Source organism: Herpailurus yagouaroundi, unplaced genomic scaffold, assembly GCF_014898765.1.
Source record: "Herpailurus yagouaroundi ecotype Mexico unplaced genomic scaffold, PumYag 250, whole genome shotgun sequence".
NCBI classification, from domain to species: domain Eukaryota; kingdom Metazoa; phylum Chordata; class Mammalia; order Carnivora; family Felidae; genus Herpailurus; species Herpailurus yagouaroundi.
This window is the reverse complement of record NW_024412467.1, coordinates 5637284-5658519: the sequence shown is the minus strand read 5'-3', so window position 1 is coordinate 5658519 and position 21236 is coordinate 5637284. Positions and strand designations below refer to the sequence as shown.

The following is a 21236-nucleotide window of genomic DNA, read 5'->3' as shown; positions in this document are numbered from 1 at the left end:
ATGATAGAACTTTCAGATATGAAGATGATTTTGTATTTAAAGTAATCTTTACAGAATCAGATTTTGAGGTTCTTTTCTACAGTATATTGCACCGCATCATGTATATTTTAACGCGATTTGCTTGCATTGATCACATCTTTGGTTTCGATAGATTTTCTGCATAGGCCGTATGTTCAGGCTCAGCTGGAAAAAAACAAGAAGGTGCTTCTAAGCTCTAATTTATCTTGAGTTATGAGCCATCAAACATTTTTTACACATAATAGTTTGAATCCATTAAAAGAAGTTCAGAGCTTAAGAGTTGTTTTCGTATCTCTCGAGTCGGATGAATTACGATCTCACAGAAAATAATAATTAGGTGATGGGTGGCTGCTGTGCTTTGATTTTTGGTATGATCATCCCTTTCTTTCATTTGCCTCAGTTCAAGCCAGGGGTTTGGACACCCTGAAAGAGGGGAGTCACCCAGACCAAGCAGAGGCTCATCAGAGCTCTCCCTTTGCTGAACGTCAAGGCAACATTATTCAGAATATAGTCTGAAATGCATTTGATCATACAGTACATAGTTTAATAATATATCTTTGGCCCTATTCTCAAAGCCTCATATTTACTCTGCTGTCACCAAAACAAGATAGAAAACAAGATTGTAGTGATTTTGTGTGTGTGTGTGGGCGTGTTCTGGTTTACGATTTTCCCTTTGCGATTTTAATGACCTGATAGCAATGACACATTTGAGGTGAGGGGGTGTGGGGAAAGTCATGTAAGAATAATATCTGATTCACAATTGCCCATGCCCAAAAGTGCTACAGGAAGGCTGACAGTACTGTGCTCTCATCATGTAACTCTGTGACAGAAGTTTTAAAAATGTAAATCGTCTCCCCCAAATAAGTGAACAGGTGTAATTGATCTCAGGTTTAATTTGTGGATCCAGCTACAGGCCAGTGTACTGATGGCGTATGCATATAATATTCTTTACAGACTTCAGGAACTAGAGAATACAAAGACCTTTGGTTCGGAGATAATCGGGGACTCAGAACAATAGGGTATCAAGATGCTCCCAGTTTGAGGCATTGTCTGGAGGAGCCGTGGAGAGAGGTAGCTTGGCACCCGTCATCCGCTGTATGTCCTCGTATCTGCTGATGACACGGGGCTCGGAGGGGAGGGTGTCTGTCAGTCGGAGGAAGGGAGCTGGCACGTGGAGGGCACCCTGGCAATACCTGCAGGTGTCAGGGACAGAAGAACTCCCTTCGACGCTGCGCTGCAAGATGGGAAGACAGGTGGCAAGTCTCTTACAGGGCTGTCTTTGATTTGAGCAGAACCAGACCAACTGTTACTCATTAAACCACATTTTGCAGCACGTCCTAATGTGAGCGGATCAAGTGTGTGTGTGTGTGTGTGTGTGTGTGTGTGCGCGCGCGCGCGCGCGTGCGTGCGTTCAGAGAAAATTCCGCAAGGTGCCATCTACAGGTCACACTTGAAGAATCTCAGCACGTGGTTCAGAACCGTAAGACAGGTAGCATGAAACGCCTCTCCAAGACGGGAGGCTGGCTTTCCTGGAATGGCCATCTGTAGAGACCCAAAATGTCACCAGTATCTCCATGAGATGCAGTAGTAAGCAAAATGGATAAAGTCTGCCGGGTTGGAGTCTTGACCCAGACCGTCATTTTCTATGGAGCACTTGGTTTTTCTTCCCATCGCATTACAAGGGCACCTGCGCTGCATTACGACCAATGCTAAATTCACCATGACCGAAGCCAGGCCTCTCCTCTGCTTCGCTGGTATGCCTGCTCTGTGTAAATTGGGTAAGCCAGGATGAAGTCCTGTGAACAGCTTCCCTGGGAATTGGGGAGGAAGAAAAGAATGCATACAGAATACTCGCAGTCCTACCGGCCACATGGTGACCAATGCATAAACGTTTCTCATTCTACTTAGTGTTTTTATGTAGAGGCTGTCGTCCCCCTGTCCTCCTGGATCCTCATGCTTCTGGTTCTGTGGTCATATGTATTAATTTATAAATATTTTTGATAAAGAGGAGGAAATGCAGGTGAGGCCTCAGAACAGCGCGACTTTCCCTTAGAAGGCCAAGCCCATTCAGCTCCCAAGAACAGGACAGGATATTTGGCATCTGTATAAAAATATAAATATAGAATGCAAAGGAACACAAGTATCTTTTCAGAGAACGTTAATCACCTCCATCCTTCAGGTCCTTCTCTCTTTCGGCTGTAAGAGCCATGAGTAGGACCAACGTGGTGGCTTCACAGGTCTGTGTTGGCAGAAGGAAAAGACCTCAGCACAGGCTGAGTCCTGGAGCCCCCCCTCTTCCTCCTCCAGGAAGCTTCACGGCCAGCCAGCCATGAAGGGAGGTGCCCTGCACCCCTCTTCCCTGTAAACGTGGACTGCACTCTCTTGTGCAGCTGTTCGGCACTGCCTGCACTGAGCTCACCTGGTGGGATAATGAGAAAATGGGGATTCACACGTGCCAGGAGTGGTGAGCACAATGTGCACACACACACGGGCGCGCACACACACGCACGCACACAACAACCCACATCCTGATCCCAGCAACCTGTGAATGTTGCCTGACATGGCAAAAGGGACTTCAGGTATGGGATTCAATTAAAGGTGGTGATGGAGAAATTATCCTGGATTATCCCTATGGCCCAATGTAGATCACAAGGGTCCTTATCGAAAAGCCGATACTACTGGCTTTGGAAATGGAGGGAAGAGGCCACAAGTCAACGGATACAGGGCGCCTCTAGAAGCTAGATAGAGAGCAAGGAAACCAGCGCCCCTCCCCGTCAACCCCCCAGAACCACCAGAACAACGCAGCTCTGCTGACATCTTGATTTTAGAATCGCTGACCTCCAGAATTGCAAGAGAATGAATGTTACTAAAACCTGTGGTGCCTGGGGGGCTCAGTCAGTCAAGCATCCGATTTCGGCTCAGGTCATGATCTCGCCGTTCGTGAGTTTGAGCCCTGCACCAGGCTCTGTGCTGACAGCTCAGAGCCTGGAGCCTGCTTCGGATTCCGTGGCTCCCACTCTCCCTGCCCCTCCCCTGCTCGCGCTGTCTTTCTCTCTCAAAAATAAATAAAAACATTAAAAAAAAAAAACACCTGAGGTTTGGGGGCGCCTGGGTGGCTCAGTCGGTTGAGTGTCCAACTCTTGATTTCGGCTCAGGCCATGATCTCAAGGTTTGTGGGTTTGAGCCCCATGTCAGGTTCTGAGCTAAGCATGGAGCCTGCTTAAGATTCTCTCTCTCCCTCTGTCTCTACCCCTCCCCAGCTTGCTGTCTCTCTCTCAAACAAACTTAAAAAACTTTTTTAAACCTGAGGTTTGCGGTAATTTATTCAAGTAGCAATAGAAAGCTAATATACCACACTCCTTCTCCACTGGTAAGTTTTTCCCCATTGCTACTATTTTATATTTATGCTGTGTATATGGATAATGTTTGACCCCCTGTTCCATTTACCCAAGAATCTTATAAATGCAAGAATAGGCACACGGCAGTTTGTATGGAAGACTGTCCACACCTGTATAAAATGTGAATCTCCAGCACTGAGGAACAGGTAGAAATGCAAATACTTCTTCAGCTAGCACTGCCCCCCCCCCCCCCCATGCTGGGCCAGGGCGCAATTGGAGAGGCCCTTTTAAGGAGTATACACAGGATCACGCAGAAGTAGAGAGGTACCACTGACAGGTGCCGTGGTGAGGGCCAGCCAGCAGGATACCCAGCCCCACAGAGGGAAGGACCTGAGTCCTCTGTCCTCTGGAGAGGGGCGATGGTTGAGAGAGCTTTTCCTACAGGAGGTCCTATCTGACGGTGCCCTGGGAGAAGAATAAGGAGGCAGGGGGAAGACCATGGGTGGGGGGGAGCTGGCTGGTTCAGGCTGGGCACAGAGCAAGGGCAAGAAGATTGTATGTACCTTTGTGGGATCGACAGTGACTTTTTTTCCCTCGTTTTTAGATTCTTTGAAAAAAAAGTTTATGACAAAATTAAATATCAAAGGAGAAAGCAGATGTAAAAATGGGCCCCTGGCACATCTGATGGCTGAATCCCATGTCATAAATTGTGGAATTCGAGTTTCTTTTCATGTATGAGATGGTTTTAGTTAAGAGCCGTTCCAGAAGGCTCATTCCACAGAGCAAGAGCCCAGAGGGGAAAAGATGCCGGAGCAAGCGAGGCACAGTCCCTCTCTTGTGGGTGAGTGCTTGAGGATGATACCCAGGGCCGCACGTGTCCGTCTCACTTGGTACTTTTGCTCAGTGCTGGGGGAGGCTCTGGCCTTCCCCAAGTCCCACTGCTGGGCTGGGGTAAAATAGCCCTTTATCCAGACCTTCTGTATCCCAGGCATCCACCAGGGCGCTGGGTGTGGTATTTTCCCCCCCTTTCCACATCACCTAAAGGTAGATACTGAGATCGCTTTGCCTCCTAGGAGAGGTGGCAAGGCTTAGGGAGTTTCCACTGCTTGCCCAAGGTCTCACAGCTGCTGAATGTCTGAATTTGGATTCGGTTTCTGCCCTGTCAGAATTCGAAACCCATGCTCATTCATTACACACCGTGTGTCCCCTGATGATGCGTAAGGGACAAAAGTAGCATAAATCAATTAATCGTATTTGAGAAATAGATAACATAGTGACCTTATCATTTTACAAAGAGAACATCTTGAGGCAGCTTGGTATTTAGAACCGCAAACTACCACGGAATATTGTTAATCTTGAGTTTTATGTGCTCAAAAACTGAATATACAAGTCTCATTCGATCCCCGTAACAACCCCATGATGTGAAAATACTAATAGTACCTCCGTTTTTTTAGGTGATTTTATGTGGAAACAGAGAGGATGAATCATTTGTCCCCAAATCCTCCAGTAGAGATGGGATTAGAGTCTGGGACCAGCGTACTACCTGTCCCCAGAACTGGTGTCATTTGACATTGGTGCGTGCAGTGTGACCGTGTGTGGGGCTCTCTCCCTTCCCTAGCAATGCCTGGGTAACCGCCCAAGGAAGGGATAATTCAGGATGGACTGTTGTCACCATCTGACTAGACTGAGTTTTGTCTCTAAAGCCCTCGTTTATCTCCACCCGGTTGATCTGATCTGTAAAGCTCCTGAACATCAACGTTCTTTTTGTTTGGCTTCGTTTTCAGAATATGTACTTGGTTCTACATTCACAGATTTCTTACATCAATAGGATTTAACAAACTAGACTTTTCAAAACTAGTAGGATACGTTAAGAATTAGCAAGTATAGGAGCACCTGGGTGGCTCAGTTGGCGAAGCATCTGATTCTTGATTTCGGCTCAGGTCATGATCTTTGCAGTTCGTGGGTTCGGGCCCCACATCAGGCTCTGTGCTGACAGCTCAGAGCCTGCTTGGGATTCTCTCTTTCTGCCCTGCCCCCCCAATAAATAAATAAAAACTAAAAAAAAAAAAAGAATTAGCAACATGTTTAGAAATTAATCAAGGAAGCAGTGAGATTTACAAGGGGGGGAAAGAGCCCATGTTAGTCCAAGTTAACACTTTCTCAGACTTGTCCTTAGTTTGTTATAACTGGATAAATACAGGGATCTTTACTGAACAAAGGTCACATCCTACCTCCTTTCAAATTTGTCTGTTTCAAAAAAGGCATCTGTAAGTGGAGTTTTATTTCTTAAAAAGTGTAAGTTTGAGAGTTAGTGTTTGTTTAGTTTTAGTAAGCAGTAAAATTTCTCATATTGGGTGTGTTATACTTTGAGAGACAGAAGTGCGTCTTGAACTTCAAGAATTAATAAGCTTTGGTAATAATGTTGTTTTAAAGATTTAGTTCTTTTTATTTTTTTTGGAGAGTGAGCAAGGTGGGGAGGGGGCAGAGAAGGGAGGGGGAGAGAGAGAGAGAGGGAGGGGCGGAGAGGAAGGGGGGGAGAGAGAGAATCTTAAGTAGGCTCCACACTCAGTGCGGAGCCGGACGTGGGGCTCAAGGTCACAACCCGGAGATCGTGACCTGAGCCAAAATGAAGAGTGAGACACTCAACCAACTGAGCCACCCAGGAGCCCCACTGACTTTTGGCAGTAATGTTAAAGAAGTTTAGGGAGGAATGGGACGCCTGGGTGGCTCAGTCGGTTAAGCGTCTGACTTCATCTCAGGTCATGATCTCACGGTTTGTGAGTTCGAGCCCCACATCAGGCTCTATGCTGACAGCTAGGAGCCTGAAGCCTGCTTCAGATTCTGTGTCTCCCTCTCTCTCTGCCCCTTCCCTTCTCCTGCTTGTGCTCTGTCTCTCAAAAAAATAATAATAATAAACATTAAAAAAAGTTTTTTTAAAAAGAAGTTTAGGGAGGGTTTGATCCTTCTGTCTACTTTCCAGAACTATTGACCATACTAAGTTTTTCTCTAAGTCACTTACACACATTGTTCTCTGCATGCAGTCGTGCACGCGCGCACACGTAAACTTTTACCTCGCGATTGGGTATTGATCGTCACCTCACCTATAAGCACTTTTTATTTTAACTGTGTTCTAGGAATGCCATGTTATTTCCTATTCGTGAATGCTCCTTCTCACTGTGTAGAGGTCTGCTGTGTTTGAGCATCTTGGACTTGATGAGAAAGTCCTTCTGTTTCCTGTATTTTCAAGTTTCTTTTCTTTCAGTGCCACAGCAATAGTGACAGCTGAAATACGCAGAGCTCACTGCCTGCTGATTACTGTCTTCTGAGAAACCTTTTTTGTTTTCAACCTTATATTTAAAAATCCATCATCAGACTCTTTTAATCAAGGTCTTGAATCGGTAAAAGGTGAAGACAATAAAAGACGCACAGTGCGGTAGACAGACTAAATCTTCCTTCTCCTGCTGTGTTTTGATCTGAGGGAGACCGGCAGGTGAGGTGGGCTTCCTGGAGCTCGTGTGCGATTCTGTGGTGCAGACGTGGCCACTAGGAACAGGAGGGCGGCCTGTCACCAGAGCACTTTATATTCTGGTGTGTTTGGTATGTGATGGGGGTGTTGGGGGGGCGGTGTTGAGTAATACCCAGGGGAAAAAATGGCTATGTTGACTACAACTACAGCTGACCCACTATGGTCGTTTAATAAGTAACTTTCATATTTTGAGCAATTTTATGGCAAACGAGTTAGAAGAAGAAGAAATGTTGTGAAACCGTCAGAAGCCGAGGGTTTTTTTTTTTTCAGGCTGAGAGCACAGGCACGTTACCTGCACTGCAGCTTTGTGAAGCAGAATGTTTTATAAGCTCAACCAAATGCGTAAGGCTTTAAGACGCACCTCGCCCTGCCCAGGTCAGCCTGACCCCTGCCCCAGCTGGCAGCAGCGATCACCAAGTGACAGCTCCTTGAATGGCAGGTGCAGCACCAAGGTCCAGCATTCAGAGCCTGGGGTGGAACAGAGGTGGATATTTCTAGAAGCTGGGAGAGGTTTCATTTCAGGGCCTCTCTTTGAGGGCCCCCTTCCAGGACCCTGTACTTAATTTTGTATTCATATTTTTTTCTTAAAAAGAAAGCTTCTGTCTCTGTGTTATCCAGATCTACTCCTGGGTGAGGGTGTCTGTGATCCTCCTGAGGTCATACAGCATGAAGCGTGACGGGGGGCTGCGTGCAGATGTGCACAGGGACCTCCACATTTCTCTGGGGAACGGTCTGTAGTCTTAGTTATGGTCTTCTAAACCCAAACTGAAGAAGCGTTGATTTAATTTCTAGGGCGAGGTTTTAGGATTTGTGTAGATTAGTTCCCTGAACACATCATAGGCCACATCGGTTACCAGGGACACGGAAAGGCATCTTTCTGACCGGTTGGATCTCATCTGGATTACACACCCCCCATTCATTCATTCATTCACTGATTCACTGCTAAACATTTACTGAGTCCCTGCTCTATACCTGTAGTTGTGCAGTTTCAAGAGGCCAGAGGTGAGTTAGACAGCCTCCCTGAGTTGGAAGAAGTCCCATTGTTGATGTCATTGTAGTGCATCCATATGAGTGCTGTCCTTGAGATAGATGACTTTTATTTTTTTTTATTTAATTTCAGTTTTATTACTTTAAATTTTTTTAATGTTTAGTTTTTGAGACAGAGTGTGAGTGGTGGAGGGGCAGACAGAGGGGGAGACACAGAATCCGAAGCAGCCTCCAGGCTCCGAGCTGTCAGCACAGAGCCCGATGCGGGGCTCGAACCCACGAATTGTGAGATCTTGACCCAGTTGAAGTCAGACACTCAACTGACTGAGCCACCCAGGCACCCCAAGACTACTTTTAGTCAATAGAAAAGTTTGTCCACATGTTCTTAACCCTAGCACATCACACAGAAAGCCGGATGCACAAGAGGATGGTCTTCTGGGGTGCAGGCAGGTTTGGGTGCACCTCTGTGCTCTGGCCGCTGCCCCCACTGCCTCGGGGGAGGAGAGCTCCATCTTTTGGGGTACACGTCCCTTGTTGAGGGACGGACCCCGTAGAGCATCAACCCAGGTACCTATGGGGTGCCGAAGTAAATAGCGATTCGACTGCCATTGGGTCGAGAGATTTATCCTTGTGGTTAACAGTTTCGGTGACTTTGCACTTAGCCTCCTACAGTCAAAGCAAGAATTGTTGCACATCCGTCACATGGAAGTATTAGGCAGTGGAGGCTGGATTGTAAAGGTGATTTTTTATTTCGCCATCCCTAGTCCTGGCACCTCTCACTAACTCATCTGAACACAGGTCCTGTTGGTTGTCCACCCAAAGTCCACCGTCCATCCTATCCATGCCTCCTGCCAGCATCCTAACGAAGGTGTCCGTCACCTCCCACCTCAGCTTGTCACTAGACCCTCTCCTGTCGTTCTCTCCCCTCCCTTCCACAGACCCTGCCCATTCCTGCCTCTGTTCCTTTCCGGAACGTGCGGTTCCAGTGCCTCTGCTGGCCCAGCTGCAGCCCGCACTTCCCACGCAGAGGACGAAGGTGTCAGCAGGGGGTTCTTGGGGAGCTTGGGAGGAAAGAATAAGCAAAATAATGTGTGCTTCTGTGTATTTCTCCACGCGTTCTTCCACGGACGTGCCTTATGCTGTCCTGCCTCTGGGTCGCCCCCTCCTCCACCTACTTTGTTCCTCCCACCCGTGCTCTTCTTCCCCACATCCTTCCCCTCCTCCCCTGCCCCCTCCCCCTCCCTCAAAATGTTGTTTCACGTTTCAGAAGGGGAGGCACCGATTCTAAAGCCTGTACACAAGGCGGAAATCTTATATAATAGAATTAAAATTACACTTTACAAAACCAGAGCCATCTTGAGAGCAGCCAGGTGCCTCCCCCCCCCACCCCTCTGCACCCCCAGGAAGAAGCATCAGGGAACAGAGACCACCTAAAAAGCAGTGTGGTGGTCACTCCTCACTCTTCGTGCTCCTTCCAAGCAGGACTTTCCGACCTTGTCCATGCCTGGCGCACAGAGAAAGTGGTAGTGGCTACACTGCCCAGCGGAGTAACAGAGCCGCATGTGAAGGGCCCGTCCCTCTGGTCGCCGAGACCCCTTCAGACCCCTCTTCGAGTTTGGGGCAGCCCTCCTGCAGCAGGGCCCCGGCTGGAAATCTCCACCCTGAGGGATACGTTTGTGGAATCAAATGGCTTCCACAGTTTTTCCTCTGTCCTTCTTTTGCCGAGTGGATGTGGTCGCATCCCTAAAAGTTAACGTTTTTCCTATGATTCCACTCTACATAAACCTTGTGCTTCATGAATTCTGCCTTGATTCTCCATAAACGCACACTCTGTCTCGTATATGTTGTGTATAATCTGGAAAATCATCGATTTGGTCTGACACTTCCAGGAAAGGAAATGTGATTTCCCCATACCTAACTTGAGGCCATCTGGCCCATGGTGCATGTCTGAATGTGTCTCTGTTGAAGGAGTAACTAAGTGATAGCTGCTTCTTACATCAAGCTAAAAAGCTTCTGCACAGCAAAGCAAACCATCAACAAAACAAAAAGGCAGCCTACTGAATGGAGAAAATATTTACAAATCATCTCTATCTGATATGTGATAAGGGAATAATAACCAAGATATATAAAGAACTCCTACAAGTCACTAGCAAAAAAAAAAAACAATCTGATTACAAAATGGGCAGAGGATCTGAGTAGATATTTTTCCACAGAAGACATACAGATGGCCGACAGGTACATGAAAGGCACTTAAACATCACTAATCATCAGGGAAACGCAAATGAAAACCACAGTGACACCTCATACCTGTTAGAACGGTTGTTATATCAAAAAGACAAGAAATAACAAGCATTGGCGAGGATGTGAAGAAGAGGGCACTGTTGGTAGGAATGCAAACTGGTGCAGCCACTGTGGAAAACAGTCTGGAGGGTCCTCAAAAAATTAAAAACAGAACTGCCATATGATCCAGCAGCAGTTCCTCTTCTGTGTGTTTATCTGAAGAAAATGAAAACACTAACCCCCCTGTGTTCACTGTAGCCTTATTTATAGTAACCAAGGTATGGAAACAGCCTATGTGTCCATCGGTGGATAAATGGATGAAGAAGATGTGGAATGATATATATATATATGTATGTAACAGAATATTATTCAGCCATAAAAAGAGGGAAATGTTACCATTTGCAACAGCATGGATGAACCTTTAGGGCAATATGGTAAGTGAAATAAGTCAGACAAGGACAAATGCTGTATGGGCTAAGTTACATGTGGAATCTTTAAAAAAAAACAAGCTCATAATTACAGAGAACAGATGGATTGGGGTGGGGATGGGCAAATGCCCGAAGGTGGTTAAAAGGCGCAAACCTCCAGTTATAGTGTGAATGAGCCCTGGGGACATACTGTGCAGTGTGGTGACTGTAGTTAACCAAACTGAGTTGTATATTTGAAAGTTGCTAAGAGAGTAAATCCTAAAAGTTGTCACAAGAATAAAATTGTAACTATGCGTGGTAGTCGATGTTAACTAGACTTCTTGTGGTAGCCATTTTGGAACATACAAAACACGATGAGGTTGTACACCTGAACGATAACAATGTACTGTGTCGGTTGCATCTCAATAAAGACAAAAAAGCTCCTTGTATAGGGACTCATTATTTGATTGACATCACAGTAGGGCTTGTTTGCATCTTTTAAATCTTTTTTTCCCCCCTCTATGTTTCCGTCTTCCTAGGAATTCAGAAATAGGCTTGGGAATCACCCGAGTTCAGTATCCCATGCTTCTGCCGTCGGGCGACACTTCGCGAGCTCCAGGATGGCCCTCCGCTTGCAAAACCTCCGTCGAGACCGTGCACTGAGGGTGTCCGTGGGCCTGGCTCTGTTGGCTCTTCTTCTCGCCTTTTTTTGTCAAAATCTCTAATGAAAACACAACTAAATGAAACATTGGAGAAGAAGAATAAATTTCTGATTAAAATCTTCAATGAACAGAACAGCAATCACATCAGTACTCCAAGAGCCGTCATTTATCCTGGTCTCCCTGCCTCTGCTCCAGCCACACTTTTTAATGAGGCTGATTGTGTCTCTCGTGGAGTTGGGCCATTGGTTATTTGACCTAAAACCTACTAACTGTTGCCATGGCATATCTTTTAAATTAAGCTCCTTTTGGTTTATTTGCGGCAAGAAATGCAAGGGGTTGCATTTTCTTTCAACCTCTTGTCTTCAAGTCAGAACCTAATTACACAGTCATCTTTTCCTTGTGTGGGAAGAATTTTGAATGTCATTAAACCTTTAAAAATGTATCTTTCTCTCTCTGCTTTGTTTGGAGTCCCGGTGCTACGAACATCTTATTTTTCACAGCAGATGTGTTCCTGAGAAGTTTATAGACAAACCTGCATTTGGAAGCAAGAATTCTTTTGGAAGGCACAGGGAGAGTCGCCAGTTCCAGGGCTCTCGGCGACGTTTTTGACAAGTGCAAGGAATCCCCCCACGTCTTCAGCACCCGCAAACTTTCAAAAATGTATTTGTCTAAAACCAGCTGTGCCCCTTTTCTGACGTTTCTGATCGGTGACATCAAATATTTATTTCTACCTGACATCACTGGCCTTTACTAAATACAGTGACTTATTTCACTTACGTGAAAGGAGTTGACTTATTAAGCAATCTTACGAACATCAGAATTTAAATGTTACTTGGACGGTATGGAGTCACAGGGAAATCGGGTGCCCTCTGGTTACCATAGGACGCTTCATCTTTAAACTCATACCCTGTTCAGCTCTTCTTTTTATGTCAAAATGTTTCAGCCTTTTATGTCTTTCGAGGCATCCAAATAAAATTTAATTATGTCATCAGTTGGGGAGTTTGGAAAACAAAACCAGTGTCAGTACATTTCTCCAAACCCAGCATGTGCTTCTAAGAGGAAGTCAGGTTTCAAATGCAGAGGACCTGCCCGTGTCCCTCCCAGGGTCCCCAGCGGAGCATGCATTTGGGCTCACCCTGTGCGACGGCCTGGAGTCACGCGGTACGGGGCTTAAGAAGAACTTTGCCCCTGTCACTGACTGGAGACCAGAACGGTGCTCCTGTCCCCCCCCACCCTTTCCCCACTCTCCCCTCCTACTCCCCCCTCCTGCTGTATGCTTTTTCTTGCCTCCACTCTCCTTCCTTCAGTTGTCCTTTGCGTGAAAGCATGACGGCCGTCCTGTAACAGCCCCAGCGCCCCTCACCAGCCGCGGCGGGGATTCTCAAGAATTGTTTCAGCCACACAGGGTGCCCCCCTCCCCACTTCCACTGTTTCCTTCCCCCCGGTCGGGATGCAACCTCCTTCATCTCTTCGGTTCAGAAAGCGTAAAAAGCCCTGCAGTGGGGACCAGACCGCACGTGATCTCGTTTACCGTCCTGGTGACCAGTTGGCCAGCGGGGTGGCTGTGGTCTGAAAATCCAGCCTGCGGTTTTTCCGTGACGTCCTGCTGGAGGGAGGGAGGAGGAAGCAGGTGTGGTGGTCGCTGACGAGACCGTTCTCCTGTGGACAGGACGAGCCCGGGGTGGGGGGGGGGGGTGCTGCAGGAGCAGGTTTGGACGGCAGGAAAGCTCTCACCTTTCCACGTCCCCTCCTCCCGGCCCATACGGCTGCCGTGCGTCTCCCATCGGCCTGGAGTTCAGCCTGGCCTCGTGACCGGCATTGGCCGTGGCCAAGGCAGTGGGAGCGGAAGGGTTGTGTCTTTGAGGCGGACGTGTTGAGTGGCCATGCACTCTTCCCGCCACGAGGGTGATTACAGGCACACGTGTCACGATGAGGTCCCCGAGGGAGTGCAAGGAGCAGGTGTAGACGTGCTAGACAGGTGTAGAACAAGAAAGGAACTTTTGTTGGCTTAAGCCACTGAGACTGGGAGTTGTCAGCATGGCATAACATAGACTGTCCCGATTCAAACAAAAAGTCAGCCACGGGACCTCTGGGTGGCCAACTAAGGCTCACGCTTCTTGAGTTCGAGCCTCCGTCCGACTCCGCGCTGACGGTGTGTGGCCTGCTTGGGAGTCTCTCTACCTCTCTCTGTGCCCCTCCCCTGTTCGTTCTCTCTCTCTCCAAAGAAAGAAAGAAACTTCAAAAAAAAAGTCAGCCACGATAGGACAGTCGACTTGCAGTTTGTAAGCAGAGCTCCTGTTGTGCCTGTTTTCTTTTCATGTTTGCTTTTAGGACCAAAGTCTTTTTTGGGTTTTTTAATGTCATCCCTCCTGCCGAAAAGGAAACTCTGAAGGGATCCGTCTCGGTTCATTCAGGCTGCCGTTAACACCACCGTAGACTGCACGGCTTTTCACCAGCAGAAATCTATTTCTCCTGATTGCGTAGACGAGGAAGTCCAAGATCAGGGCCCTGGGGAGATTTAGTGTTTCGTGAGGGCTCACTTCCTGCTTCATCGTCTGCTTGTGCACCTCCCACAGTAGAAGGGGTGAGAGAGCTCTCCAAGTCTCCCGTTTGTGAGGACTCCACCCTCGGGACCCATTCAGCTCCCAGAGACCCCACCTCTCACCATCACGCGTTTACATAAAGAAGATTTATTGATCAAGTTTCTTTTCCCTTCCTTCCACTCCCTCTCCCTCTTTCATTCCATCTTCCTTGGTTCATCAAGTGTAAGGTAGTCATTAGGATCATGTAAAATATTCTTTGGTGAAAACTTTGCTCTGTGTCTGGGAAAATGTGTCTAAACATCAGATTCCCATATGTCTTTCAGTCAAAACATGCTTTTCTGCCGACTTCAAGCCAGGTTGAAATTTTTAGTCCTAAAGAGAGGGTTGGAGTTAGAAATGAAGCTTTAAGAGGTTTTATCATTATAAAACAAACATAGAAGAAAGCAAAGGAAGGGAAAGAGGGAGGGAGGAAAGAAGAGAGGGAAAAAGATATTCTTAAGATTTGCCTGGCCCCTGAGGCACCCCAGGATATTTTAAATTTTTGAGGGAAACACCGACGTCTGTCAGATACTGTGCAAACTACTCACTCAAAATGGTTCAGTTTCAACATTGGAGTGCACACTTTTTGAAGGTGCCATGTTTAAGGCTGGATTTTAGGCAGTTGCTGTGACAAAAAGCAAGTATCAAGTGAAAATGTGGGACAAGAACCGTAGATGATTTTGTTTCAAGGTTTGAGAAGTTGTGCAGTGCCCCATAGATGCACAGCTTCCGTTAAGTAATTATGGTAAGTTTGGAATAAAAGAAATATGTATTTCAATATACTTGTATTTTTTCACACAGATTTTGTAAGATAGTAAGACACAAGTATGTACTAAGTTGTTAGTACCTACCTACTTAGTAAAGAGAATGGTTAGCTCTTTCTTTTGGTCTAGGGGTGCCATGAGTCAAGAAAGCTTGAGAACCGGGGCGCCTTGGTGCCTCATTCTCTTGTGTCCAACTTCGGCTCAGGTCATGATCTCACGGATCGTGGGTTCGAACCCTGTGTCCGCTCTGTACTGACAGCTCGGAGCCTGGAGTCTGCTTCAGATTCTGTGTCTCCTCCCTCTCTGCCCCTCCACTGCTCATGCGCTCTCTCTCTCTCTCTCTCTCTCTCTCTCTCTCTCTGTCTCAAAAATAAATGTTAAGAAAAAAAGAAAAGAAAGCTTGAAAACCTCAGCTCTATGGGGCAACCTTTTTGGGATCCATGCGAAATTTATATTTAATCTGGGGTCCTAACTATTTGTCAAAATATGTTTTTTTTTAGTTTTTTAATTTATGAATAGCACGTGTTTGATGAATTTGCACTTGCCTTTCCATCGAGCTAGCATTTATGGTGTTGAAACTATAAAATTTGAGTTCAGAAACCATAAAGGAGTCAAGGATCTGAACCAACTAGGTTCAGACCTCAGTACAAATTGGAGGCAGATAGTTTAGGGAAAAAGCGTGAGGTTTTTGACCTCAGCAAAAGTTCGGGTTAAGTTGCAGCCAGGTCACTTTCTGAAGCTCATGTAAAATAGGGACACGATCCCACCGCAGGGTCATTGAAAGCTGAAACGGGATCACGTGTATCAAGTAGTATGTCCTTGGCACACACAGTTTTTTTTCCCTTTTCATGATTACTTTAGCCATTTAAACATGCAAACCAATTTTATAAATAGGGCTAGGTGGTTTTCAATTCTGATATTAACTCACGACCACCCAAAAGAATTCTATATGGAATAAAAAGATTCTTGCCTCAAGGGACTTAAGCTCTAATTCTCACAAATGCAGCAAAGGAAGAAAAATTCAAAGAAAATGGATCGCAGCTGTATTTGAGGAGATCAAATTAATGAACGGTGTGGGGCACAGATTTGGGTGGCCGATCTGAGATCAAGAAGGAGATTTTCTGTGGCCAAAGATGAAAAGAGCAAGCAGACTAATAGGAGACCTAGAAGTCATACCCTCCCCCACCCTGCCTTGGGGGTAAAAGGAAATGCAGACACTATCATTCTTCATTAGTTTTCTGTCAATTATTTCCTGCCGGTACTGTTTCCTGGGGTTCCATAGCCAGAACATCCCAACTGTGCAGAGTTTGAAGCAAAGAGTTTCATTTGGTCTCTTGCAGTCCTCCTGGTTTATGGACATCTGAATGCACTTATGAATATTGATGGGCAAGTGCCCAGAAAAAAAAAATATTTATGTAAATATACATCTATATATGCATGCATATATATATATTTAAAATATACATTTAAAAAATACATTTTACATCGTATTTTTAAAACACAGTATACATTGTAAAAAATACAACCTTGGATCAAGGTCAGAGAAAACTTGGAATGCAGAAAAGCCTAAAGAACTACAAATTTTAACACCTAGGTTTATGTAATCTGCTTTTAATATGCCTACTTAATAACAGTAACTATAGCTGCTATTCCAGACTGAGTCCAACATCCAAGCTTTTAACTTGTTTTTACCCCCAATTTCCATAAAGAGGGAATAAGACACATGTGGTTTTTAAACAGAGCAAGAGAATTTCAAATAAATATAAAGCATGTTGTTTAGTTAAGGCTTCTTATACTTAGGTCCAACCTTTGTGAACTAAAGCATACCATCCACACACTGTATGCATAAGTATTGAGGCTACTTACAAACCACAGCTTACTTTTTAAGTTGTGTTATCTCCCTCAGAGTCACTTTAGAACGACTCTGATGGCACTCACTCCTGAATGTAGTTCCTGGTGCTATCTTGTGAGTCTCTGCCCTTGCAGGATGAATTTGCGTGATGCCTTTACTCTTGCAGGTGTGGTCTGTTTTGAAATAGCCAGAAGTAATTTAAACATCTGGTGAGGGAAGATTAGATTGAACTAAGTGTATTGGTAGGTGTCCCTGGGAAAATTCTTTTGTGGAACTTGGCCCTCTTAAGAAAATGCCTCGCAGCAGCAGGACTTTCTTCCCTTAAACGCTAGACTTTCCCCTGAACAGCATGAACGACAACAAAAAAAAAAGTCCAGGAGCAAATGGATTCACAAGTGAATTCTACCAAACGTAAAAAGAATAATTAACACCAGTACTTCTCATCCACTTTAACAAAATGAAAAAGGAAGGAATACTTTCCGACTCATTCTTTGGGGCCAGCATTACCCTGACGGTAGAGCCAAATAAAGAAAAGAAAATCGAAAGCCAATGGCCCTCATGAATAGAAATGCAAAAATACTTCACAAAAATACGGAGCAGATCTGCAAGTTGATTTCATATAGCATATTAAAAGGATTATCTACCATGACCTAGTGGGATTCATCCCAGGAATGCAAGGGTGGTTCAACATAAAATCAATCAACATTACGTACCACAGTAATAAAATGAAGGGGGAAAAAAACATTTGATCATCTCAACTGACACAGCAAAAGCATTTGACAAAATCCAGCACCCTTACATGACAAAAGCCTCTTAGAAAACTAGGAGTAGAGGGGAAACTCCTCAACATAAAGGATATTTATGAAAACACACAGCCCACACCATACTCAGTGGTGAAAGACTAAAAGTTTTCTCCCTAAGATCAGGAACAAGACAAGGGTGCCTTTTTTCACTGCTGCTATAAAACATTGTGCGAGAGGTTCTAATGAGAGCTATTAGCCAAGAAAAATAAATAAAAGGCATCCAAATTGGAAAGGAAGAGGTAAAACTGTATTTGCAGATGACATGATCCCATGTATACCGAATCCGGAAGAATTCACAAGAAAGCTGTTAGACCTAATAAATTTAGCATAGTTGTAGATTGTAAGATCAACACACACAAATCAGTTGTGTTTCTATACACAGCAGTGAGCCATTTAAAAAGACGTCAGCAAGCAATTCCATTTACGATAACATCTAAAGAATTAAATGCTGAAGAATAAACCTAACAAGGGAGTTAAAAGACTTGCATGCCGAAAACTATAAACCATTGCTGAAAGGAAGTTTTTTTTATATCTAAATAAATGTAAAGATATCCCATGTTCACATCTAGAAGACTTAATGTTAAAATATCAACACTACCTAATGCAAGCTACAGATTCAATGTAATTGCTCTCAAAACAGCTCCCCCCCTTTTTGGCAGAAATGGAAAAACCAGCCCTCAAATTCATATGGAATGCAATTGCCAAAACAATCTTGAAAAAGAAAAATAAAATTCAAAGACTAACGAATACTTAATAACTTCAAAACTGACAATATGGCTACAATAATTAAAACAGTATGGTCCTGGCACAAGAACAGACATGCGGATCAATAGAATAGAACAGAAATCCCAGAAAAAAAAATTTCACTTATATGGTCAATTGATTTTTGACAAGACCAGTAAAAAAGGACGGTCTTTTCAACAAATGGTATTGGGAAAACTGCATATCCACATACAAAACAATAAAGTTGGACTTTTACCTTACTCCATATATGAAAATTAACTCAAAGGGGCTAAACGACCAACATAAACTTAAGAGCTAAATTTATAAAACCTCTAGAAGACAAAACATTGGGGAAATTCTTCATGACTTTAGATTTGGTAATAATTTCATACGTGTGATACCAAAATACAGGAAACAAAAATAATTTTGGGCTTCATCAAAATTAAGAACTTTGTACATCAAAGGACACAAGACAGCACAAAGCTATCAAGCTATCAAGAAAGCACAAAGCCTACAGAATGGGAGAGAAAATATTTGCAAATCCTATCTCTGACAAGAGATTAATAGCCAGAATATATATTACTCAACAACCCAAAATTGAACAACCCAATTAAAAGTTGTGTAAAGGACTTGAGTAGACATTTCTCCACAGAAGATACACACAAGAAGTATGTGTATATGGTCAAGAAGCACATGGCAAGTATGTGGCCAAGAAGCACAGGAAAAGATGCTCAATATGCTAAGACATTAGGACAATGCAAACCCAAATCACAGTGAGTTATTACTTCGTACCTGTTGAGACAGCTGCCATCAAAAGAAATGTTGACGGTGTAGGGAAGTTGGAACCCTTACATGTTATTGGTGACAATGTAAAATGGGTCAGCCACTGTGGAGAATACCGTGGCAGTCCTTCAAGACTGAAACCTGGAACTGCCATATGACTGGCTGTTCTATTCTAGTTACGTACATAATCCAAAAGAACGTAGGGACTCTAACAGATACCTATATTCCAGTGTTCTTAGCAGCATTATTCACAGTAGTCAAAAGGTCGAAACAACTCAAATTTTCATTGATAGATGAATGCATAAACAAAACGTAGTACACAATGTTACCTGGAAAAGAAGTGAAATCCCGACAACATGCTATGACATGGATGAACCTTGAAAACATTATGCTTAGTGAAATAAGCCAGACACAGAAGGACAAATACTGTGTGATACCACTTCTAGGAGTTACCTAGACTAGACAAGTACGTAGATACAGAAAGGAGAGTAGAAGTTGCCAGGAGCTGAGGGGAGGAGGAAAGAGGGAGTTATTGTTTACTGGGTACAGAGTTTATGTTGGGTATGATGAAACAATTTTGTAAAAAGATAATGGTGATGCTTACATACACAAGCACTGTGGATGTATTTAATGCCACTCAATTATGTACTTAGAAACGGTTTCAGTGATCAATGTTTTGTTATGCTTATTTTGCCAAATTACAGTATAAAAGTGCACTGTGAATTTGAGAAAGAGTATAGCTAGATATTAAGAAATAAGCTCAGGTTGGGGTGCTTGGGTGGCTCAGTCAGTTAAGCGTCTGACTTAGGCTCGGATCATGATCTCATAGTTTGTGGGTTCGAGTGCCGCATCGGGCTCTGTGCTGACAGCTCAGAGCCTGGAGCCTGCTTCGGATTCTGTGTCTCCCTGTCTCTCTGCCCTTCCCCCACTCGTGCTCTTTCTCTCTCTCTCAAAAATAAAGATTAAAAAATATTTTTTTTTAAGTCTCAGGTCACATTTGTGAAGTTTTTTGATGCCGGTTTTGATGCAGTTCTAAGGAATCTAGACTTTAGCCGATAGTCAAGGAAGAGCCACTCCAGGCTTCTAAACAGACTTGTAAGCATTGCAGGCTCTGAAGAGATGCCTGTTTGGAAAGATACGCGTTGACAGCGTGGAGGACAGTTGGCTCTCCTGTTGATGCTCCAACCAGTGGGTTCTTCTGGTACCATATACGGACATTTTTGGAAATGCACAATGGAATAACCACTTTTTCAGGACCACGAAGCAAGGCTTCACCTTGAGTTTTTCATCTGCTGCTAAGCCACTATACTTGTCCGTTTCCAGGAGAACTGAGAGCCGACCTCAGCTTAGTCAGCGGGTGGTGGTTCTTGTCACCGCTGTCACTGACACGGGTATTGCTGATACCAGGGGTTGGTTGGTCTTATGCCTGTTGCCCTAACACATACCGCATAACCAGATGTGGGGAGCCCATCGTTATTTTAACAAAGAAAATGCCTCAATAAGAGGCAGCCCCCTATCTTTGTAGTGCAGCATCTTTGAACCTTAATCTTTGCTTTGGCATTTTCACGTCGAATAGCTTCCGGGGTCCCAGCGACCGTATATCCTCCAGCACCTGCTACCTTCCCTGTATATCTGCTGTGATTCAAGTGAGTGACTCGAGCTTTCTGGTTTTGATCTTCTGCATCTCAGATCCTGTTAATACTCCTGTTTAGTTAAGGATTCATATGCTCTCTTCTCGATAAATTTATGTGAATACTTAACCCAAAAGCCACCTGTGGTAACCATCTCAGGCTGTGATGCTTAGAGAACAAATATTCCTGGCTTTTTGTCTTCTTTTGTTTGTTTGTTTGTGTTTTTGTTTTTAGCCAGGGTGACTTCTGCAGCCCTACTTGGTGTCATTTGAGATATAAGAGAAGGGCTTCTGCTGCCCACAGACACCAAGTCCTGGCCCACTACCCTCAGTTCCAACCTTCACAGGAAAAGGCTAAGTTCCTGATTATTGGCCCACTGCCATATTAAAACGTGTCACATCTATGAGACCAGAAAAACTGGACTATAATTTGGTCTCCGCTCCCTGTTTTGGGTGTGAGTAAACCAGCCCACAGCCCAGTCTCTCTCCCAGGAAACAGTGGTGAATAGTCAATATCCTGTCCCATTTGGTTACAAGAGTGAAATCAGAAGTCAAATGGAAAATGAACCAAGAGACGGAGCTTATAAAGTCTGGGTCCCATCCAGTGGGAGTAAAGGATCTTTTGAAATTTACTTTTAAATTTTTACCTGGAGAGACATTCGGGATAGGTTGGATTTTGTCTCATTTAAGAGCATGATCTTCAAACCTTCGAAGGAACGTCTGTTGTGTCTGTCGTCCTTGACCACTTCCCACCTTTCCTGTTTTTATATCTTTTTTTGTGTCTGACTCTCCAATAGTTTTTCTTCTCAGACATTCCTTCTGTGTGTAAGATCTCTAACCTCATCTGCTCAGAACAAGATTCTAAAGTCTCCAATTAAGTT

At 44.5% G+C, this 21236-nt stretch overlaps 1 protein-coding gene across 6 annotated transcripts in view; it reads left to right on the top strand.

Annotated features, from left to right (window-relative positions):
• CDKAL1 (CDKAL1 threonylcarbamoyladenosine tRNA methylthiotransferase) overlaps positions 1-21236 on the top strand; it is a 717891-nt gene that overhangs the window by 655548 nt on the left and 41107 nt on the right. For 2 of the 6 annotated variants that reach the window (XM_040460548.1, XM_040460549.1), the window contains exon 16: positions 11096-12212. The exons of the other annotated variants lie outside the window; for them this stretch is intronic. In XM_040460548.1, the coding sequence (XP_040316482.1) occupies positions 11096-11281 (186 nt within the window). In that variant the 3' untranslated portion in view covers positions 11282-12212. Of the gene's footprint in view, positions 1-11095; positions 12213-21236 lie in introns of those variants that run through there. 6 annotated transcript variants of the gene reach the window in all.